Source organism: Phoca vitulina, unplaced genomic scaffold (assembly GCF_004348235.1).
Source record: "Phoca vitulina isolate PV1807 unplaced genomic scaffold, GSC_HSeal_1.0 scaffold89, whole genome shotgun sequence".
NCBI classification, from domain to species: Eukaryota; Metazoa; Chordata; class Mammalia; order Carnivora; family Phocidae; genus Phoca; species Phoca vitulina.
Window position 1 is genome coordinate 2,438,923 of NW_022589792.1, and position 22,779 is coordinate 2,461,701.

Here is a 22,779-nt window from a genome sequence, read left to right on the forward strand (position 1 = left end):
TCTTCATCCTAAAGAAAAATAAACATAATTTTCAAAAAAAGGTATACAGTGAAATATCCTATACCCACCCTTGTCCCCCACTGACCTATATCCCCCCAAATATTATTAGTATATGTGCTACTGAGCACCCCCCAAATATGATTAGATAGCTAGCTCCATTTTGCCACAAAAACATACAGTACATATTGTTCCTTGCTTCCCCTCCCACCCACTTAATAAAATACTTTGGAGGGCCTTCTGAATAAATGTACTGAGAGATTCCTCATTCTTTTTAACAGTGGCACAATATTCCTTTACACAGATACTCCTCATGTGTTTATTTAACCAATTTCCTATAGATGAACATATGAGCTGTTTCCAGTCTTGCAATGGGCAAGATAATACATTTGTAATTTTTCACATGCAAATCTGTAGCATTAATTCAAAAATGAAATTACTGGATCAAAGGGAACATGCATTTGGAATTCTTTTATATGCCAAAGTACCTGCCATGGGGGTTGTACCAATTCACACTCCAAATAGCAAGGTATAAAAGTACCTGTTCCTCCACAGCTTTACTCAGAGTGTGTCAGCCTTTTGGAATTTTTGCCAATCTGCTAGGTGAAAAATTACATCTTGGGGTAGTTTTAATTTGCTCTTCTGCCACCATATATGAGGTTCAGCATCTTTTCATAGGCAATACATGAACAATTGAAGAGAAAATATAAGCAAGATACATGAACTATGAACTATCTTGCCTATATTTTCTCTTCAATTGTTAGGCTTTTTGTTATTGATTTCTGGAAGTTCTTTGTATATTAAGGTGATTATTTTGTAGGCTTCTTTCCTAATGGAAAAAAGTTAGGAATATGGCTTCAGAGTCAGACAGTATGGTTCAGTCCTGACTTTGTTACTCCCTTACTGTGGCACTTGGGTGAAGGATCCATCCACCCCCTCAGATTCCTCATATGTCAATGGAATAATAAGAGTTCCAATTTTATGATGATGGTGGTGGTCGTCTCCATTTATCCCCTGCAGGGCCGCAGCACCACCACCAAGGCTAAGAAACCACCTGGAGAGAATGACTTCGAGACCATCAAGCTCATAAGCAATGGTGCCTACGGGTGAGCCACCCGGGGCTCTGGCGGGGGGAGGGTGGCGGAGGCCGGGTGTCTCGGAGGTGATGGCCGGTCCTCGCTCTCTCCCCCTGCAGCGCTGTCTACCTTGTGCGGCACCGCGATACGAGACAGCGCTTTGCAATGAAGAAGATCAACAAACAGAACCTGATCTTGCGCAACCAGATCCAGCAGGCCTTCGTGGAGCGTGATATACTCACCTTTGCCGAGAACCCCTTTGTGGTTGGCATGTTCTGCTCCTTTGAGACCCGGCGCCACCTCTGCATGGTCATGGAATACGTGGAAGGTGTGGCTGCCTGCAGGATCGCAGGGAAGATGGGGGGATGCATGCTGGTCATGGTTGCTCAGCGGCCTGTCTGAGCCCTAGTCACCATATTGACTATCCACCTGTACGTTTATCTACCTATTTATTCAGTCATTGATTATCCATCTCATCTGTTTATAACCTAGCCATCTATTGGTTTATCTGTTTTCATTTCATTCAACATAGAACATCCATCCAATTACCCATCCATCCTCCATATATTCATTTGCTAATCCATCAGTTTTTCCATCCATCCATCCATGTACCATTTCTTCATCCATTCATCCTTCCACCCACCCCATCCATCCATTCATCCATCYACCCATCTCTCCATCCTGTCCATCCATCCATCCATCCTGCCCATCCATCCATCCATCCTGCCCATCCATCCATCCATCCATCCCATCCATCCACCCATCTATCCATCTATCCATCCATCCATCAATCCATCCCATCCATCAATCCATCCCATTCATCCATCCATCCTATCCATCCATAATCCATCCACCCATCCATCCTGTCCATCCTTCCATCCATCCACCCATCCATCCCATCCATCCATCCACCCACGCATCCATCCATCCACCCACACATCCATCCATCCACCCATTCATTCATCCATCCACCCATCTATCCATCCCATCCATCCATCCCATCCATCCATCCATCCCATCCATTCATCCAATCATTTGATTATCATCCCTTTGTTCATTCATATTATCTGTTATCCATTATACATCTATTTTTAAAAATTAATAGACTTTATTTTTAAAAGTATTTTAGATTTACTGAAAAATTGACTGCAAAGTACATTGAGTTCCCACATACCCCCTTTCCTCACAGTTGCCTCTACTCTTCACATGTTGTGTTTGTGTGACACATTTGTTATAATTGAACCAATATGGATACATGATTATTAACTGAAGTCCCTATAGTAGAGTTCGCTCTTTGCCTTGCACATCTATTTTCATCTATCCATCTTTTTATATATCTAGCCATTCAGTCACCCATTCATTTATTCACCCACCTACTCACCACTCATCCATCCATCAATACCTATGTATCTATTTATTAATCCATCATCCACCCATCTATTTACTATCATATTTTTATTCCTCCATCCACAACTCTATTCTAGCAGCCTCTCATCCTATCTGGCTATCTCCTTCCATTCGTCCACAATTTGTCCATCAGTTTATACATCCATCTACTTAATATCTGTCCATCCAGCCACCAATGTATATTTTTTTCATCTGTTTATCCACCCATCAATGCTTATATTCACGCAAATATTAATTCATCCATTGCCCCAAACACACATACTGTGGTTATTAGGACACACATGGTCTCATGGAACCACACTATGCTGCCCCCAAGCCTTTAGTCCACCACCCATTCACTCAACAGATGTCCCCTCATGGTTTTCCTCATGCCACATGCCGCTGACGGCACAGTTGGGACCCAGATGGACATACCTCTGCCTTGTGGAGGTTACATGCTGGTCTGTGTAGCCAGACAATAAACAAGCCAAAGGAGAGCAGGTGATTTCATATATGAGGATGGCATCAAGGACCGTAATGGAGAGGAATCCCAAGCACAAACTCCCTTAAGTGAGAAGGTGTCTGGATTTGGAGGAGCAGTGAGGAGGCCAATAAAGCTGGAGCCAGGCGAGCAAGCCAGGGGGAGAGTGGGGGGAGATGAGGATGGAGAGGTGATGGGGCTGAGCATGCAGAGCTTAGCAGAGCCCCGAATGGCATTGGATTTCACTCCAGTGCAACAGACATCAGCTATAAGGAAGGTTTTAAGCAGAGCTGATAGGATCTGATTTATATTTTGAGAATGTCCATTTAGCTGCTGCAGTGAGGGCAGAAGCAAGGAGATCAAGATGGAGGTGACAGCACACGTTTAAGGTCATGTGCCTCCTGAGTGTGGCCCAGCCCCAAAGTCTCATTTGGAAGTCAATCCAGCTTGGTTCTCATCATAAGTGTGTGTCAGGATTACCTAAGGTTGTGGCCAAATGCAGATTCCTGAGCCCCATCCTCAGGGAGTCAGTCTGATTTGTCAGTTTCTGATGCTGAGCTAAATCTGGCTCGAGCTGAAAGAAAGAAAGAAAGAAAAAGAAGTTGTGATTAAAAAAATCATGTCACCTTCAGGAATGGTTGTATCTAGGTGCTCAAACTATGTCACTAGGAATCTCTTCATCTCTTGACTCTGCTCTTGCATGTGTGGACTTCCCTCTAGACAGGCCCTGACATAGCAGAGTTGTCATCCAGCTGATCACAGTTTACATCATTTATGAGTTCAGCAATCTTTGTGAAAATAGAAGGGGAAGTCTGAAGGCTGATTCACTGAAGCGACTGGGTTACATGCTGACCCAGCCGCTGCACCTGGAAGAAAATCTGGCCCTTGAAAGAGAGGTTAGGAGTGGATCTTAGGAGACCAAAATACGAATGCCATCTACAGCAAACCTGCTAGGGGCCAGGAATCTACATTTTAAGGCCCGAGACCCTCAAGATTCAGACTCCAGGAGATCAAGGGCCATGCTCCCAGGCTTTAATCCTGACCAGATCTCACCTCCACCATCGACTCCCTGCATGACCCAACCTCTCTGAGTCTCAATCCCCTCCTGTGTGACATTGGCTGATTAGACTCACTTGGGAGGATGGCTAAGAGGAGAGAAGCCTGGTAGAGGGCACTCCCCATGGGACCTGGGGAGGGGAGGCCCCTCTCCAAGCCTCAGTTGTCCTTGGCTGTAAAATGGGAGCCGTGTGAGGTGAGGACTTGGTGGCTGGTGAGTGCTCAGCTCTGGGCCGAGGGTGCCTCCCTCTTCACGTGGGCCAACTCCTTCCCCCACAGGGGGGGACTGCGCCACCCTGCTGAAGAACATCGGGGCGCTGCCCGTGGAGATGGCCCGCATGTACTTCGCAGAGACAGTCCTGGCCCTGGAGTACCTGCACAACTATGGCATTGTGCACCGGGACCTCAAGCCTGACAAGTGAGCCTCTCCTATCACTTCATTCCTGCCCCTGGGGCAGCCCTGGCCTAAAAGGACCAGGAATGAAGTGGCCGCGGGCCTCACTTCTGAGACCCCCGCCCCCCAACACACACACTCATTGCAGCCTACTCATCACCTCTATGGGGCACATCAAGCTCACGGATTTTGGCCTCTCCAAGATGGGGCTTATGAGCCTCACCACCAACCTGTATGAAGGCCACATCGAGAAGGACGCCCGGGAATTCCTGGACAAACAGGTGTGTGTGCGGTCGTGGGGGTCACCGTGGGTGGAGTGACCCGACAGAACTGTGGGGCCCAGGGCCTGGTGGGGGACTCGGCTCTCCCTCGAGGCCCCTCCTGCGGCCCCGGGTGCAGGCTGACGGCCTGCCCCCAGGTGTGTGGGACCCCAGAGTACATCGCACCCGAGGTCATCCTGCGCCAGGGATACGGCAAGCCGGTGGACTGGTGGGCCATGGGCATCATTCTCTATGAGTTCCTGGTGGGCTGCGTACCCTTCTTTGGCGATACACCCGAAGAACTGTTTGGACAGGTCATCAGCGGTGCGTGCCTCTGTGGGGGGGGCAGGGGGGCACAGGGACACAGGCCCACCCAAGGTTTTGTAGGCTCCAGAAGCGACCCCCCAGCCCTGCCTTTTCTGCAGATGACATCCTGTGGCCGGAGGGGGATGAGGCCCTGCCCACCGACGCCCAGCTCCTGATATCCAGCCTCCTGCAGACCAACCCCCTGGTCCGGCTAGGGGCAGGTAAGGGGTCTGCTTTTCAGAGAAACTAAGGACTGGGGGCCATTGCCAGAGAGTAGGACTCCAAGTCCAAGTGGTCCGGGGCTATCTGCGGGGTTGGCCTTCAGCGGTCCCTGGAACCACCTCCCCTCCTCCCTCCACCACTCCATCCCCAGGTGGTGCCTTTGAAGTGAAGCAGCACAGTTTCTTTCGAGACCTGGACTGGACAGGACTGCTGAGGCAGAAGGCCGAGTTCATCCCCCACCTGGAGTCCGAGGATGACACCAGCTACTTCGACAGTGAGCAGGGACAGGGGGCGGGATCCGGTGAGATCGGGCCCTCGGTTAGGCCTAGGCTGGGACGCGAGCCGAGCAGGAGACCTCCCAGCCCCAGCCGGATGAGAGGGCTGAAGTTGTGGAGGGGGCGTGGTTGCTCGGAGGCGTGGCCTGGCATGGAGTGCCCTAGGTGGGACCTGGAGGCGTGGCTTTTCTGGAGCCGAGAGTGGGGCTAGGACCCAGCCTGGGGGAGGGGCCTGAATCTGACCCGAGAATAGGGCAGGAGCCTGGCAGGGGCGTGGCCGAGCCTGTGGGCCCGGCTGGAACGAGGATCCGGTTCCGGTGGGGGTTTTATCTGAGGCGTGGACCCTTGCCTGCGGTTATGGCCCACCCCCCAATCCTCAGCCCGCTCAGACAGGTATCATCACGTGAACTCCTATGACGAGGATGACACCACCGAAGAGGAGCCTGTGGAAATACGCCAGTTCTCCTCTTGCTCGCCGCGCTTCAGCAAGGTGGGCCAAGGCTGGGCTAGGGGTGGGGTGAAACCCGGGGGGGCGGGGCCTGGGTGGAGGCGGGTCTTTGCTTCCCCTGCACGACGGGTTGAGGAGGCGAAGGGTGGTGGGTCCGCAATGGGGCGGGGCTGAGGAGACAGGAGAGCAGGGTCCCAGGCCCGAGGTCTCAAGCCGGGGAATTACTGAAGGGGTAAGAGATCTGGGGGTGATAAGTCCTGCGGGGGAGGCAGCCTGGGGGTCTTGGGACTGGCCTGTGGCGCTGAGTGGAATCTGACGGGAACCTGGACAGATGTGGAAAGCAGGCCCACGGTGGGGCGGGGCTAGTTCTGGACGGGGCGGGGTCGGGACCTGGGGCTGGACAGAAAGAGCAGCGGGGGGGGCCGGGGCAAGGCTTGGCAAGGCTGGGCAAGATCTCGCATTGAGGAACGGCGTGTAAGGGGGTTCAGGGCCTAGCCGGGGCGAGAGTAGACATAACTGGGTGAAGCCTGGGGAGGTGGGGCACGAAGGAGAGCATATTCTTGAGGGCATGGGCAGGGCAGGGCCTAACTTTGTGGAGTGGGGCCTGAGTTGAAGAATTGTAGGTGGTTGGGGTACCTCTCAGAATTGGGCGGGGGCCCGGACTTGGGGGGTGGAGCGTAGTGTGGACGGGTCCAGTAGCGGGAAGCGGATTGGTTCGGGAGCGAAGGCGGGAACCGGGGCCGGGCTTGCCTCCCACCACCACCCGCCCGCCCGTTCAGGTGTATAGCAGCATGGAGCAACTGTCGCAGCACGAGCCCAAGACCCCGGTGGCGGCAGCGGGGCCCAGCAAGCGGGAGCCGAGCGCCAAGGGCCCAGAGGAGAAGGCGGCCGGCAAGCGGGAGGGCCTGGGAGGCCTGACCCTGCGCGAGAAGACCTGGAGAGGGGGCTCCCCGGAGATGTGAGCAGGGACAGAACTGGGCTTGGGGGCGGGGCCCGAGGGGGCGTGTCTCTTCTGACCACTACCCCTTCGTGCAGCAAGCGTTTCTCGGCTTCGGAGGCCAGCTTCCTGGAGGGGGAGGCCAGTCCCCCGCTGGGCGCGCGCCGCCGTTTCTCCGCGCTGCTGGAGCCCAGCCGCTTCAGCGCCCCCCAAGAGGACGAGGATGAGGGCCGGTTGCGCAGGCCTCCCCGGCCCAGCTCTGACCCCCCGGGCTCGCTGGATGCGCGGGCCCCGAAAGAGGCAGCTCAAGGGGATGGCACCCCCAGCGCTGGGGACCCCGAGGCCAGTGAGTGCTCCCTCCTGCCGCCTCCCCCAATTCCGCAGTGGCCATATAGTGAACATTTCAGTGAGCGTGGTGCTGTTTATGCAAGAGCTCACCCACTCTTCACACTGCAGCCTGGGGATTCTCATCAACATGGGGAACACCCCATATTCCATGCTCAGTCAACAAATGTATTTGAGCACTCCTCTGTATCAGGAGCTGTGCTAGATGGATATGTTACCTGCTTTCGTGAAACTCACAAGTAAGAGAGAGAAGCGGGAAGAGCATTTCAGGCAGAGGGAACAGCATGCAGGAAGTCCGTGGCCTTAGACTGACCCCTAACCCACTTGCTCTGTTGCAGCTGACCGCCCACGCCCAGGTGACCTCTGTCCAGCCTCGAAGGATGGGGACTCATCCAGCCCGAGGGCCACCAATGACCTGGTTCTGCGCCGGGCGCGGCACCAACAACTGTCAGGAGACCCCGCAGTAGAGAAGAGACCTTCTCGAACTGGGGGCAAAGTCATCAAGTCAGCTTCCGCCACTGCTTTGTCCGTCATGATTCCTGCAGGTGACGCGGGTCTCCACGTAGCAGGGGAGGGGCTGTCCCCATTTGTGGCAGGATAGGCCAATGAGAACACTGTATTTTCCCTGTCCACAATGATTGGCTCTGGGATGGACCAATGAGAACCCTGGGACTTTGACTTGGGAGGAATGAGGAGCAGCTACAGGGAGAGATGTATCTTGTTGGCCCCAATCTCTGACTGTGATTCTTTGTCTGCAGTGGACCCCCATGGAAGCTCACCCCTGGCCAGTCCCATGTCCCCACGATCTCTCTCCTCTAACCCATCCTCACGGGACTCCTCACCCAGCCGGGACTACTCACCGGCTGTCAGTGGACTCCGCTCCCCTATCACCATCCAACGCTCTGGCAAGAAGTACGGCTTCACACTGCGTGCCATTCGGGTCTACATGGGTGACTCGGATGTCTACAGTGTCCATCACATTGTCTGGGTGAGCACACGTGCTTGGAGTCTATGTCCGGAGGTGGGGGGTGGGTGGAGGGGAAAGAAGGACCTCCAGGAATGAGGGACAGCCAAATTGTAGAACCAGGACCTGGATAAGAGTCCTCTGTGACCTGTGCTCTCACTTCCCTTTCTGAGCCTCAGTTTCTTCATTTGTAAAATGGGGAGGATGATTACTGTTTCATTAGGTGTTATGAGGATTGCTGTGCATGCAGAGTTAGGCGTCTGGCACAGAAGCTCGGGGAGTTTTCTTTGTTACCAATCCTGTGACTCTACCCCTGTGGGGTGTCTTGTCCCCAGCACGTGGAAGAGGGAGGCCCAGCCCAGGAGGCCGGGCTTTGTGCTGGTGACCTCATCACCCACGTGAACGGGGAGCCTGTGCATGGCATGGTGCATCCTGAGGTCGTTGAGCTGATCCTTAAGGTGAGTGCAAGGGAGGGAGCCCCGTGCGGGGAGGGCCAGGGAGGGTTGAGAGATCCTGGGGAACTGGAGCTGCCTGAGCAGCCTCCAGCAGGGCATTTCTCCCCTTTCTTCCCCTAGAGTGGCAATAAGGTAGCGGTGACTACAACGCCCTTCGAAAATACCTCCATTCGCATTGGCCCCGCACGGCGCAGCAGCTACAAAGCCAAAATGGCTAGGAGGAACAAGCGGCCCTCTGCCAAGGAGGGTCAGGAGAGGTGAGTGGGGTCAAGTGCAGTTGGCAGGCCTATAAACAGCAGGCTGAGGGAACACTTGTGGTTTTGTGTTGTTGTTTGAGCAGTGGGCGGGGCTAAGGTGGGAGGTGGTGAGGACCGGAGAAGGGACGTGCCCAGGAAAAGTGGCTGGCCGGGCCATCGAACAAAACCAAGAGGACAGAGTGAGAAGGTCTGGGAGAGTGCGAGAAGCCAGGAAAGGAAGCTGTGCCAGGTTTCTAGGCTGGGAGAAAAACCTTGTGGGAGGTGTCTTGGGAGGTGGGCAGGGCCAGCACTTGTCCATTAGAGAGGGTGCTGTCCGGGAGCCGGTCCTGACCTGTTGGATATATTTAGGCGGCTGGGGCGGCTAGGAGAAGGGATTTCTAAGTGAAATGAGCCCCCTAGGCAAGACTGGGCCGACTGAAATAATTTCTTCCCTTAGGGGTAGGAGGAGCTAGGAGAGGTGGGTGGGGCCAGGAGACTGTTGTATTTAGATCAGAGGGTTTTGGCGTTTTGGCCTGGACAAGTCGTTGAGTGGGGGATCTGAGTGAGAGGAGCCAGACAAAACTGAGTCAGGTGAATTTCTTCCTGCCCTGTTAGGTGGGTGGCAGCTGGAGAGGGAGGGACTAGAGAGGTGGGCGGGGCCGGGAAAAGTTGGTTCGGTGTGGATGGGTGTTCTCGCTTGGGCTGGGAGCGGCCAGAAAGGAATGGGGGCCTGAGATGGGGAGGAGCCAAATAGGACCAGAGTTAGGAAAAGTTCTTTCGGTTTTGATAGGTAGGTGGCAGCTGGAGAGGGAGGGGCCAGGAGGGGTGAGCGGTCCCCAGGGGCGGATGTGCGGCCCTAAAGTGGAAGAAGCCAGGCGTTCTGGAACTTGGTGAAGGGTAGGTGGCCCCCTCTTTGTCCCCCAGCAAGAAGCGCAGCTCCCTCTTCCGCAAGATCACAAAGCAGTCAAACCTGCTGCACACTAGCCGCTCGCTGTCGTCGCTGAACCGGTCGCTGTCGTCCAGCGACAGCCTCCCGGGCTCGCCCACGCACGGGCTGCCCGCACGCTCGCCTACGCACAGCTACCGCTCCACGCCCGACTCCGCCTACCTAGGTACGCTCTGCGCCTGCGCGCGGCGGGCCGAGCGGCGCAGGGTGGCGGGGCTGTGCCCTGGCTGTGCCCCCGGCGCGCAACAGCCCCTCTCGCCCGCCCGCAGGCGCCTCCTCCCAGAGCAGCTCGCCGGCCTCGAGCACGCCCAACTCGCCAGCGTCGTCGGCGTCGCACCACATCCGGCCCAGCACGCTGCACGGCCTGTCGCCGAAATTGCACCGCCAGTACCGCTCCGCGCGCTGCAAGTCGGCCGGCAACATCCCGCTGTCGCCGCTGGCACACACGCCGTCCCCGACACAGGCGTCGCCGCCGCCGCTGCCGGGCCACACGGTGGGCAGCTCGCACACGACGCAGAGCTTCCCTGCGAAGCTGCACTCGTCCCCGCCGGTGGTGCGCCCGCGCCCCAAGAGTGCCGAGCCCCCGCGCTCGCCGCTCCTCAAACGCGTGCAGTCGGCGGAGAAGCTGGGAGCCTCGCTGGGCGCCGACAAGAAGGGCGCGCTGCGCAAACACAGCCTCGAGGTGGGCCACCCGGATTTCCGCAAGGACTTCCACGGCGAGCTGGCGCTGCATAGCCTCGCCGAGTCTGACGGCGAGACGCCCCCCATCGAGGGTCCCGGCACACCTAGGCAGGTCGCCGTCCGTCGCCTGGGCCGCCAAGAGTCGCCCCTGAGCTTGGGCGCGGACCCGCTGCTGCCCGAGGGCGCCCCCAGGCCGCCGGCGTCCAGTAAGGAGAAGGAGTCTCCGGGTGGTGCCGAGGCCTGCACCCCACCCCGTGTGACGACCCCCGGGGGCCGGACCCTGGACACCAGCGGCACACGGCACCAGAGCGTGCAGACAGAGGATGGAGCAGGTGGGGTGGCCAGGGCTGTGGCGAAGGCCGCGCTGAGCCCAGTGCAGGAGCACGAGACCGGCAGGCGCAGCAGCTCGGGTGAGGCAGGCACACCCCTGGTGCCAATTGTCGTAGAGCCTGTGCGTCCCGGGGCCAAGGCCGGGGCGCCCCAGCTTCCTGGTGCAGACTCCAAAGGGTTGCAGGAATCCACGTCCCTGGCGCCTCCCGCAGCTGAGGCCCCCCGGGGTCGGGAGTGCTGGGTGCTAGAGGTGGTGGAGGAGCGGACCACGCTGAGCGGGCCTCGCTCCAAGCCCACCTCCCCCAAACTCTCTCCAGAACCCCAAACCCCCTCCCCAGCCCCCACAAAGAATGCGCCCAGCAGTGCAGGGCCCCCAGCCCTACCCACTTCCCTCTTGGTCCCAGCCACCAAGCCTGAGGTGGGGCTGACCTCCCGGGGCCCTGCTGAAGCTGTACCCCCAGCAGGCCTGACCAAAAAAGGTGCACCCTGCCCCACGCCCCCAGGCCCGTAGCCGAGGGGGCCGCTGGCCCTGCTCTGTACAGCCGCCTGTATACATATGTACACATATAAATAAAGCGTGTCTGTGCTGTGTGAGCTTTCTGGGGCTCACCCCACCTCCCCTGGCGGGGCAAGACATCGTGTTTCTGCCCCCTTGCCTGTGTGCGTCTTGAGGTCTGATTACCATCGAGAAGGGAGGTGAGTCTTGGGTGGACCCTTCCTTGTGGTCCCACTTTGGGTCTCATTTTTTATTTATTTATTTTTAAAGATTTTATTTATTTAATTGACACAGAGAGAGAGCGTGAGGGGGAACACAAGTAGGGGGAGTGGGAGAGGGAGAAGCAGGCTTCCCGCTGAGCAGGGAGCCTGATGCGGGGCTCAATCCCAGGACCCCAGGATCATGACCTGAGCCGAAGGCAGTCGCTTAACCGACTGAGCCACCCAGGCGCCCCTGGGTCTCATTTATATACCAGCTGTCCCCAGACCGTCAGGGAGAGAAGAAGGGCTGTAATGTCTGGAGTCCCAGTGTCCACTTGAAGAAAAAAGGTTAACAGCCCCATCCATCCACCAATTTCCTTTGATTTCTCAACAGTCCTGAATCAGGTATTGTGATTCTCATTTTGCAGATGAGTAGACTGAGTCACAAGTTAAGGCACATCATTAAGGTCACACAATTAGGCATTAAACTGGGGTTCAAGCTGAAGTCCCAACTGGCTTCTGAGCCTTAGCTCTTACATGCTCTGCTGGGCTTCATGGAGAGAAGGTTCTGTTCTCCCCACAGGGCTTCCAGGCCTTCACCAGAGGCTGGAAGGCCTTCCAGAGGGCTGGTAGCTGGGCACATAATGTGCCCCCACCCCGCTGCTCCTCTCTGAGGTTCCGATTCATGTCACCCACACAGGCCCAGGGCCCTTCTGGGGCTACACACCACTTGGAGTGGTCTTCTGTGGCACTGAAGGCTGGTCCAACTGGCCCAGGGAAAGCTATCTGGGTCACGTCCAGCACATGCTGGACCCTGGAGCAGTTAGAGGGTAGGATGCCATGAGAGTTTTGCCAGAATTGGACCTGCAGGCTACTGCCAAGGGCTTCTGCCAACCAGCCAGAGTACAGGTCTGTGGAGGATGGAAAAAGGGCATGGGCAGGGTCAGGGTCGCTGCTAGGGCCCCTTCCCCTTTCTGAGCTCAGTTTCCTCAGTTGTCAATTCCTGGAAACACAGGGAATGACAAAAACTAATAGCCTTTACCAAATGCTTTACATGCATCATTTCATTCATAGCAATCCTTTAAAGTAGATATCGGTGTCCCCATTTCTCAGATGGGTTAAACTGAGGCTCTGGTTGAATCACACATCACATAGCCAGAAACCAATATGTGAACTCAAGTCTGTTATCTACCTCTCATTTGCTTGTGGCTCTCAAAAAGTCCTAGTCCTTATTCCTGACCTGCCCTTAGCCATGGACACGCCAGGCACCCCCCTGCAGAAAAAGAGCTTTGCAACCCTCCGTCTCAGGACTCACCATCTCCAAATTTTCCAAATTTGGCAAAGCTCTGGAATGTGTCCCCTGCCTTGGATGTGAGTGTTACACTGCTGTTCCAAGGGCCATGGAGAACATGGTGGCCCTTGACCGCATCCTCCAGGTAGGGGATTTTCTGAGCGAAGGCCACGTCTAGCTTGTGGTCATACACTAGGGGGTAGGTGTAGGTCAGCTGTCTGCCTGGAGGGCAAGGGTGGAGAAAATGAAGGACTGTTCCACATTCTGGCCTGGGAATCAGGGATTCACTTTGCCTCCCTGTCCACACTCACCAATCTTCCAGAACTGAGTGAGGGGAAAAGACACACAGAGCAGGGTCTGCCCATAGGTTTGGGCATTAAAAGGCCAGCTGTATGCAGTGGAGGAGGCGGGTGGAGGGAACCGTGGAACACTGTGGACCAGCCAGAAGCCCCCTTCTTGGTCCAGGAGCAGCACACCTGAACCAGAAGACAGGGATCAGAAGGACTGCTCAAGGCATCCCAACAAGCACGTATGCCACCAGGAACACCCTCCATTTGCCAGGGGCCTGGAGAAGGTGTGGACAGTGTTGACACCACTGCTGAGCTCAGTTTCTGCAGCTGTCAATTCTCATACTCAAGAAGAAAAACAATATTAGTATAATGAGGAAGCAGATGTCCAGAGTCTGACAGAGCACCCCCCCCCCCACCCCATCCCTGGGCAGGGCAGGGGTTAGCTGGGGAAAATGCATAGAAAACCAGAGCCCTTCCCCAGCCCCAATCTGGGACTCACCCTTTGTGTGCCCCCGGCTGGACCAGTCCTGAGCCCCAGTGGGTTTAGGTGGCTGGTCATTGTATAGCAGGAAGGCGAGCTGGGGGGAGATGGATGGGGCAACTTTAAATTTCCCTCCAGGCTGGGCCCTAGAGTCTCATCCCAGGTTCAGCCCAGGCGCCCCTTCACCTGGCTGGCGTTCTGGTACAGCGGCAGCAGGCTGCGGCCCACGGCCCCCGCCGAGCTGTTGATGGACCCCGCGCCGTCGCGCCAGCCCCCTGAGTCCTTATCCATGTACTTGTATCGCAGTCCGCTCTGCGCCGCTTTCCCGGGCCCGCTCTGGGCTGGCAGCTTGTAGACGACAAACCTTGAAGTTGAGGAATGGGAGAAATGGAGGGAGGGGAAGAGAGGGAACCCCAGGCTTCACCCAGTTGCGGTGCACCCCCCAGGCCAACCCCGGGGGATGGTCGGCACCTGCGCACTCACCAGTCCACAGGTTGCCCCGAGTCCCCGTAGCAGGTCAGGGTCCTTACTGGGACCCACAGCAGCGCGGCCAGGAGCATCGGGCTCAGCGTGGCCATGGCGCTTGGGTCCAGGAATCTGTGTTGGGGCCCGGGTCGCCAGGTCACGAGCTGGGCCGGGCCGGTCCCTAGTCGACTTTCACTTCCCCAGACAGGCGTGGGAACCCCAGCCGGAACCTCACGAGGATGGAAACTGCCCGCGAGACAGAGAAGCTTAAATTTGGAAAGTCAGTTCGGGGCCCTCTGGGGGCGGGGCTTCCCTTCTGACCGTCACTCCCCTCGGGCACCTCCACGCGCTTCCGGCGGACTCAACTCTTGATATACTCCACCCACCCGTCCGGCTCAGGCCACGCCTCCTATGACCCTTCTCCCGCCTCCGACTCCTTTCCTGGCCAATCATAGCTCACATCCCTCCGCTAGGCCCCGCCTCCGTCTCTTTCTACTGTGGCTAGTCTCAAACCGCTCTCTTCCGTTAGCACCCCGCTGCTCCGGCTCCTGGGTCAAACGCAGATTTGGATTTTTTCCTTTCCTGTCTTCCAACCTGAGGTCTAACTCTTGTGAACTTTGCTCTTTTAAGGGGCGCTTGTGCTCCTGATCCTCCCCCTTTTTATTCCACATGTTTTCCTGGGGCCCCCTGAGGTAGCTATTCAAGGGAATATTTTGGATCGGGTCACGGTGGAGGGTGATGGGGCCAGGCTGAGGGCTGGGGACCGAGGGAGACGGTCCCAGTGAATGTACCTGGGGTTCAAGGCAGGAGACAAGGACGATTTAGGCTAATCTGGGGGTGTGACCGGGAGGGGCGGCAAAGCCTCCAGTGCCAAGAGGGGTCGCTGAAGTTTACATGAGGGTGTGAAGGTGTGTATGGCCCCCAAACTCACCCCTGAGAGTAAGCTTCCTCCCATCTTCCAGCAGCCAAAACCCACAAAGTCAGGCCAACGCTGAACCTTTATCTGGGAGGGGCATTGGTACAGGACCCATAACCATTCACAGCAGATCCAGCCACTATGCAGAGCTTCATTAGTCAAGGTGTGAAGCCCCCTTCTAGGCCCAGGGTCTTTGGGAAGCCTCACCCCACAACCACTCCCACTGCCCAGGGCCTCTTGTAAGCTGGTCTGAGGGTCCAGCTCTCTGAGGGTCTGTCTCTCTGTCCGAAATGTCTGAGTGTCCAACTGAGTCCATTTATTTGGAGGTCTCTGTCTTGCTGTATCTGTGTAGCTCTGTTGCTGAGGACGTGTGGGAGCTTGGGTTGGAGGCTCCCCCAGTCTGTCTATGGGCCAGTCCTTGATCTTTGGGTGGATCTGTGGGGCCGCGAATCCAGGAGAGGGCCCGTCCGAGGGAAAAACCACCCTGTGTGGATCTGCTCTTGTTCCATCCCCAATCCCCAGGAAGGGTCCAAGTGTTGGGGCAGGGCTCAAAGATGACGCTTCATGTGCAGGGCCAGGTGATCGGAGCGTGAAAAAGCGCGCGGGCAGAGCTGGCAGCGGAAGGGGCGCTGTCCAGTGTGCTTCCGGTAGTGGCGGGTCAGTTCGTCCGAGCGCGCGAACCTCCAGCCACAGCCGTCCCACGTGCAGGCGTAGGGCTTCTCCCCTGGGGGATGGGATGGGTGGGGGATGAGGAAGCCTTGAGCGCCACTATCCGCCCCACCCCTCCCCGGTCTGCCTCTGCATCTATCTGCACCTATCTGGTCGCACTCCTTTGCTCAGCCTTGGTCCGTACTGGGGTGAGGCAAGTACGGAGGCGCCCCAGCACGCAAAATGTAGGGAGGCGCTCAACTCTCAGGGGAAGGCCCTGATTCTGCACCCACGTCCTGCCTCTGCGACCTCAACCCCTCTGTACCTGCATTTGGCGCCAAACCCATTCTCATTTCCTGGACCCAAGTCGTGTCCCCTACCCCACTGGCTTCATTTACTGTTCCCTATTACCCTGCCCCGGAGTCCTAAAGCCATCCCCACCTTCGTCCTTTGGCTTGGCTCCCTGTGTTCCAGCCCCTCCCTGGGGACCCTCCAGCTGCTGCCTAATTCTGCCCGCCCCCCCCCCCACCCCCCGGCCTTGACCCTTGGGCCTCGAAATCCAGGCCCAGTCCCCGGTGATTGTTCTCTCCCCAGGCTACTCCTGGCCTCTCCCCCTGCGTCTCTGCACAGGAAGGTACACATGGCCCTGTGGGGACTCCTAAATTCAGGCTTCACCCTTCCTCCTCCCCCCAGCCTCTATTCCACAGCCCCGCCCCGTCTTAGGATCCCTGGGACCCAGCTTTCTTCCCCTATGCCCATCCTCCTTTCTATTCCCTCTATCCTCCTGGACCTGCCTCGGCTTCTGGGCTCCGGAAACTGACTCTGGCCCTGCCTCTCCTCCTGAGTGCGGCCACGCCCCCTACAGTCTGGCTCCGCCTCCCCGGCAAGCAACCCACGCTTTATACTCCTGGCGGCTAACTCCGCTCTCCGTTGGCCCCGCACCTGAACCCTCTCTCTTTGACCCCGCCCCTGGCATTCCAAGCTTGTCCCCTCTCCGCAGTCCCTCCTCTAGCCCGCCCCCTTTGTCACTTGCCAGGCTTTCTGCTCTTTAGCCCTTCCCCTGCCCAGGTCTTACCCGTCTCTTCCCTGAGACGCTCCTCAGGTTCCCCAGGTTGTCTCCGTGCCCCCACCCGGCTCCTGGGGTCCCAGGCCGGCTCCCAGCTCCCTCTGCCCTGCCCGTGGCTCCGAAATTCTGCTTTAGCTCCGCCACTTGCTCGGGTTTTCCAGCTCCCCAGCCATTCTCTGGTCCTGAGGCCCATCCTCCAGCCCCGCGCCCCGCTCCCTCACCTGTGTGCGTGCGCAGATGAGCCTTTAGGTGCGAGCTCTTGGTGTAGCTCTTCCCACAGCCCGGGTGCGTGCATGTGTGCGCCGCCTGCCTCTTGCGCGCCCACGATCGCCGGCTGCGTTTGGATGGCGCCGCGTCCGCGATCCCTCCTGGGTCTCCTGCGGTCCCTCGGAGTCCGGCAGCCGCCGTCCCGGGTCCCAGACAACTCAAGAAAGAGGGGGGTGATGTGGGGCCGGGCGCAGGCGCCGGGAGCCCGCGGAAGAGCTGGAAGTGCCCTTGGTACTGCGGCACCGGGTACAGCGCTGGGTACCCGGACAGCAGCCCGTAGGGGGCGCCTGGCGCCGTGGGCACTGAAAGCCCGGTCCTCGAGAAGTAGCTGCCGGAGGAGCCCGCACCTGGCCCGGGGTACACCGGCTGCAGCGGCAGTGCCTTGGGCTCGGGGGCTGGGCCCAGGGCTGAGCCCGCGAAGGCGTCCGGGGCCGGGGCTCTTGGGGCCGGGCGTGCCCAGCCCGGGTGCTCCTCGGGACCCAAGAGCCCAGCCACCAGCCCCGGGCCGCCCACATACGGGCTGGGAGTCTCGGGTGGCGGCGGCGGCAGCAGCGGCGGCGGCGGGAATTGCACCCCGGAGCACTCGCCTGGCGCCAAAGCGCAGGTTTGGGGCGCGCCGCCCGGCTCTGGGCACGAGAAATTGGTGAGAAGGAGATCCAGATCCCAGGCAGTGGCCGAGTCCCTCTCGCCGTCTTCGTCCTCCCTGGGCGCGTCCTGCAACTCCGGCCTCACGTGGAGGGGCAGCCCGGTGGGATCAGGGGGACCCGGACCCAAGTCCTGCACCTCCTCAGAGCGCCACCACTGGGGAGGGACCCGGTAGCGTGAGGCTTCCGTGGACACCAGGGTACCCTGCCCAGAGATGGAAGGGGCTGGATGCCCTGATGGGGGCAGGCTGGCCAGAGGCTCTGGAAAGGGGTCTTGGTTGCTTGTCTGTCATGTCAGTCTGTCCCCCTCCCTTACACTGCACACTCCCTCCAGCCCCCCCCAAGTCCGGGGACAGAGGTCGATGGGTCTGGCTGGAGACCCAAGATAAGACTGACATTATCTGGAGCCACACTCAGGCATGGGGGAAGGGGGGGCAGAGCTAGGCATGGAAGGCTGGGTGGGGGGCAGCCTTGCCTCAGTTTCCCCCAGGCTCTCCCTCTCCTTCCCTGTCCCCCCAAAAATTAATTCCCAAGATTAAATTCCTGCATTTGCTGTTTCCCCTGATATCTAGGGTTGTCTTACTGTGGACTGCTGCAGTGTTCAGCTTCAAACCTCAGGTTCTTTTTTCTTTTCTTTCTTTCCTTTCCTTTCCTTTTTTTTTTTTTTCCCCCCAAAGTAAGCTCTATGCCCAACATGGGGCTTGAACTCACGACCCTGAGATCAAGAGTTGCATGTTCTACCTACTGAGCCAGCCAGGTGCCCCTCCAAGCCTCAGTCTTATATGACAAGAATAGGTCCTTAGACCAAGTTCAGACTCCTAGCCTGGACTGAGGACCCCCAGCCTTGGGTAAGATGCAGAGCAAGATGCAGACTAGACACCCCCCCCCCAAGCTCTCACCACAGCCCAGGACCCCAGCCAGCCCACCTACACCCCACCTGGCCCCACCTTGAGAAAGTCCTCCTGTGTGTCCAGGAAGGGGCCCAGGGTGGTCAGCGTGCTGATGGAGGGCAAGGCGGTCTCAGCTGCAGCCATGGCCGGCTGGTGCCCACCCTGGGCCTCAGGCCTCCTCTCCCTCCGTGGCCTCGTGGGCTCTGAGACACCAATGGCCCCTTGGAGGGCTCCTCTCTGCCCTCAGCTGATTGGCTGCAGCCCCTGATAAGAGGCAGGCAAGGCGGGGGTCACTGTTTCTGGGGAAGAGACCTCATCTCAGCCTGTTTAAGGGCTGGGCCTTAAGGACTGACCCCATATATAAAGCCAAGTCAGAGGTTCAGGGGCTGGGGGCTCAGAGGTTGAGGGTTCAGGTGTTGGGTAAAGCGAGGCACTGAGTCCCCACAAAAGGATAGACTTGGTGCCCTACTCTTAGTTATCTTCCTGTAGAAGGGGTAACAGACAGAATGGGGATCCCGAGAAGGGGCTTTGAGACACCCTTTCCTGTGACCGGGCCCCTGTAGCTCTCCCCCTCCCCAATAAACAGCAGCGACCGTGCTGATGGCGGGACTTGGCATGAAGTCCCTGCCAAGCCAAGCATTATCAGACACCCCAGATGTTGGAGCCTGCTATCAGGTGGGGGCCCAGAACAGCCGAAGCTCTGTTCCTGATGAGTGGGAGGGTTGGGGGCTGGGGCTTCATGTTGGGTTGGTTTGAAATTGCCTGGATTGTGAGTTCCCAGGGCCTGAGCCCAGTGCCAGGAGGAGCCCCTCCCAATCGGCCGCCTGCTGTCGACCATGGACCCTCTGGGGGGTGCTGCGTGGAGTTGGGCTGTGTGTGGGGGGGATGCTGCTGTGACCACAGTTGCTCCGGTGTGATGGGGCTGGGGCGGGGGAAGTGACCCCCTCTGCAGGGTGAAATGGGACGGTCGGATCAGGCCACAGGAAGTACCTGAGAATGTGCAGGAGACCCTCAGCAGCCCCTGCTCTAGGCCTGGCTGCTCTCTGATTGCTGCCCCACATGGGGGGGTGGGATCCAAGCTTCTACACCGGGCGCCTGCACTGTTGTGCCCTGGGAACCCGGGTGGACGCTACGGACACGTCATAGACACCTAGTTCACGGTCATATCCACGCACAGTCGGCAGTTACATAGCGACACAGATTCCTGGCCCCTCAGTCACACAGACCATATAGTCCCTGCACACGGAACTGTGCGTCTGGCTATCATGTAGGCCCTGCACAGACACCCAATTCCCAGGCACAAAAACACAGCTATACACTGCACTGGTTACACAGTGATGTAGTCACACGATCTCTCAGACACAGAATTCATAATCACACAGACAGGTACCGCCACAATCACACACTGTTCCAGAAACACATGGGAACACACAACCACTCACAAACCCACGATGCTGTAGTAATGCACACACCTATACATCACACACAACCATTCATGGCACCGTAGAAAACCTACCACCTTACATATTCAGGCCCCCGGTCACTGTCACAGTTTGTAAGTGCTCACACAATTGCACAGCTACCCCCCAACCATAGGGGGCGCGGCCAGTCAAAGACAACCCTGCCAACGTGGAATCTCACACTCTGATAGTGAAAAGCGCACAACCCTGCCCAGATGTAGACACATTACCACAGACCCACAATCAGAGCTGGTGCATCACAAACGCATCGCACAAAAAGGCAAAATATTATCACGTGCCACAAAGGGAGGGGGGAAGCAAGTAATATAAAAGCCAGCTCAATGCACCCACTAAGATGGCCATGTAGAGAGAAATTGGAACCCCGTAAACTGCTGGTGGGAATGGAAAATGCAGCTACTGTGGAAAAGTCTGATGATTCTTCCAAAAGTTAAGCAATCCAAAAGTTGGACAAGAGTTACCATATGACCCAGCAATTCCACTCCTAGGTATATATCCCAAAGAATTGAAAACAGGTAGTCAGGGACGCCTGGGTGGCTCAGTTGGTTAAGCGTCTGCCTTTGGCTCGGGTCATGATCTGTGGGTCCTGGGATGGAGCCCCGCATCGGGCTCCTCGCTGAGCGGGGAGCCTGCTTCTCCCTCTGCCTCACTCCCCTGGCTTGTGCTCTCTCTGATAAATAAATAGATAAAATCTTAAAAAAAAAAAACCAGACATAAAGATTAGTGGCTGCCAGGGGCAGGGGAAGGAGGAATGGGGAGTGACTGCTAATGGGTACAAGGTCTCCTTTTGGGGTGATGGAAATGTTCTGGAATTAGATAGAGGTGATGGTTGCACAACATTGTGAATGTGCTACATGCCAGTGAATTTTTCACTTTAAAATGGTTCATTTATGGAGGCACCTGGGTGGCTCAGTTGTTAAGCGTCTGCCTTTGGCTTGGGTCATGATTCCAGGGTCCTGGGCTCAAGCCCCACATCGGGCTCCCTGCTCAGCGGGAGGCCTGCTTCTCCCTCCCCCACTCCCCCTGCTTGTGTTCCCTTTCTTGCTGTCTCTCTCTGTCAAATAAATAAATAAAATCTTTTAAAAAAATGCTTCATTTATGTTATGTGAATTTTGCCTCAATAAAATAAAATGGCTGGAATTAGTGGGTTCCTAGAGAAGAAATCAGAGTCTCTCTTGGGGAGAGATCTCCTTGGTTTGGGATGAGGCACTAAACAGGCCTGTGTGGCTCTAAAACGGGAGGCAAGAAGGGGGGGGGGATTTGGCTGGACGCATTTGTCCCCTAGGAGCCTGTGGCCAGGAGGGATGATGGACTTCCCAGTGTGACAAGGCCTGAAACTCAGTTTGGGTTTCCTGGTGTGGATAATGACATCACCCTCTGACACCCACACCAGCTTCAGGGTAGGGAGCTTTGGGAAAGGAAGGGGTGGGGGAGAGAGGCCACTGGCTGCAGGAGAAGGGAGGTGACCGGAAGAATGAGAGCCATGCAGAATCAGGGACATCTCAGGGTGGTGATGGAATCCCTGCTGTGTGAGGAGGAAGGCTCAAACTGTTTTATATGGATGTTAAGGGCAAGAAGGACCCAGAAAGTGGGAGGGTCTAGGGACACCCAGGCTCCAGGCACTTGGGGACAGGCAGGCCAGTGGTCACATTCAGAACACAATCCCACTGTTACTCCCAGCACACTCATTCAGAGATGGTATGTGAGGTAGAACATGATATACACACAATTAGCTAGAATGTTGATGTGGGAAGATGTGTTCCTGGTGGGCAGGGAGGGGCCTGGCCTGGGAACCAGCCTCTGCACTTGGCCTATGGTAACCTTGAGCAAGATCATTCTGCTTTCTGGGCCTTACTTTCCCCACCTGGGAAAAGGCCATGTCATGCTAGATATGTGCCTTTTAGATACAGCGATGGTCAAGCACAGTGCACCCAGATTCAAACGCACATCACACAAATGCTCATCAAAGTGACCTAAGTGAGCATAGCCACTCACTCAGGCATATACTCATATCACACTCACAGTCCTGTCCAAGTGCACACAGACCAAATCACACTGACACATGGAGGTAGACAACCACACAGACATACACATAAATATCCAGTCATGTTGTCACAAAAATAATAGCCACACCTAGAGAGAAAACCATCACAACACAGAATCATACATACAGACACACGATCGCACGGAATACCATTACACAAGCTTACAACTACACAGACAAGAAAGCACAAAGACATTCAGGCACACAGCCACAGCCAGTTACAATGGTACACAACCGCCCACAGACAATCGCCCCACAACGTCGTAGGCACACCCACATACAGATACATAGTCAGTCCCGCACAATCACAGACCTAGGTGCAAGAAGCAACAGCGCACGGAAATCACTACAAGTCACACACACCGTCGCTCAGGGCTACATGTGCTTCCTGGGACGGACTAGCAGCTAGGTTGGGCTGAGATCGCCCACTGGAGCCCCCCTCTCCCCCTGCTCCCACAGCAGCCATTAGAGGAGACATCAAGGTCTGCCCTCCAGGCTCCCAGGACTCATTTTTCTTGTGCCTCAGTTTCCTCATTTAACTCCAGAATTCCTCCGGACACGGCCCCTGCAACTGACCAATCAAGCGTGGGCCAAGCCCCCTCCTAGGGCCAATCAGGACAGGAACACAGCTGGCCAATTGGCTTGGCGCACTCACCTTCCGCCCCTTTCCTGTTCTGCTTCTTAAAGCCTCTAACATGCCTTGGCCTGGGCTCTCACGTCTCCACAGGCAAGGCTGCCGTGGCCCTTTTAAAAGGCAGAGCCGAGGAGGAGCCGGGTCTTAGCACACACCAATGAGAAGCCCCATTCG

The 22,779-nt window shown here is 56.8% G+C and overlaps 3 protein-coding genes across 5 annotated transcripts in view; 1 reads left to right on the forward strand and 2 right to left on the reverse strand.

Annotated features, from left to right (window-relative positions):
- MAST1 (microtubule associated serine/threonine kinase 1) overlaps positions 1 to 11,427 on the forward strand; it is a 29,800-nt gene extending 18,373 nt beyond the window's left edge. For all 3 annotated transcript variants that reach the window (XM_032396024.1, XM_032396023.1, XM_032396021.1), the window contains 16 exons: positions 1,018 to 1,103; positions 1,193 to 1,401; positions 4,276 to 4,414; positions 4,539 to 4,671; positions 4,809 to 4,974; positions 5,076 to 5,177; positions 5,330 to 5,452; positions 5,834 to 5,943; positions 6,681 to 6,859; positions 6,937 to 7,184; positions 7,522 to 7,728; positions 7,942 to 8,171; positions 8,483 to 8,605; positions 8,723 to 8,859; positions 9,763 to 9,950; positions 10,054 to 11,427. In XM_032396024.1, the coding sequence (XP_032251915.1) occupies positions 1,018 to 1,103; positions 1,193 to 1,401; positions 4,276 to 4,414; positions 4,539 to 4,671; positions 4,809 to 4,974; positions 5,076 to 5,177; positions 5,330 to 5,452; positions 5,834 to 5,943; positions 6,681 to 6,859; positions 6,937 to 7,184; positions 7,522 to 7,728; positions 7,942 to 8,171; positions 8,483 to 8,605; positions 8,723 to 8,859; positions 9,763 to 9,950; positions 10,054 to 11,306 (3,633 nt within the window). In that variant the 3' untranslated portion in view covers positions 11,307 to 11,427. The remainder of the gene's footprint in view (positions 1 to 1,017; positions 1,104 to 1,192; positions 1,402 to 4,275; positions 4,415 to 4,538; positions 4,672 to 4,808; positions 4,975 to 5,075; positions 5,178 to 5,329; positions 5,453 to 5,833; positions 5,944 to 6,680; positions 6,860 to 6,936; positions 7,185 to 7,521; positions 7,729 to 7,941; positions 8,172 to 8,482; positions 8,606 to 8,722; positions 8,860 to 9,762; positions 9,951 to 10,053) is intronic.
- A 430-nt stretch (positions 11,428 to 11,857) lies between these two features.
- Positions 11,858 to 14,370, reverse strand: DNASE2 (deoxyribonuclease 2, lysosomal). Its single transcript, XM_032396006.1, has 6 exons — positions 14,037 to 14,370; positions 13,740 to 13,917; positions 13,572 to 13,650; positions 13,094 to 13,258; positions 12,807 to 13,004; positions 11,858 to 12,402 (listed from the first exon to the last, which is right to left on the reverse strand). The coding sequence occupies exons 1-6, from the start codon at positions 14,129 to 14,131 to the stop codon at positions 12,044 to 12,046; spliced, it is 1,074 nt and encodes a 357-aa protein (XP_032251897.1). The 5' UTR covers positions 14,132 to 14,370; the 3' UTR covers positions 11,858 to 12,043.
- A 694-nt stretch (positions 14,371 to 15,064) lies between these two features.
- KLF1 (Kruppel like factor 1) lies at positions 15,065 to 18,593 on the reverse strand. The gene is made up of 3 exons (XM_032395892.1): positions 18,507 to 18,593; positions 16,870 to 17,716; positions 15,065 to 15,658 (listed from the first exon to the last, which is right to left on the reverse strand). The coding sequence occupies exons 1-3, from the start codon at positions 18,591 to 18,593 to the stop codon at positions 15,483 to 15,485; spliced, it is 1,110 nt and encodes a 369-aa protein (XP_032251783.1). The 3' UTR covers positions 15,065 to 15,482.
- Between the last annotated feature and the right edge of the window lie 4,186 nt (positions 18,594 to 22,779).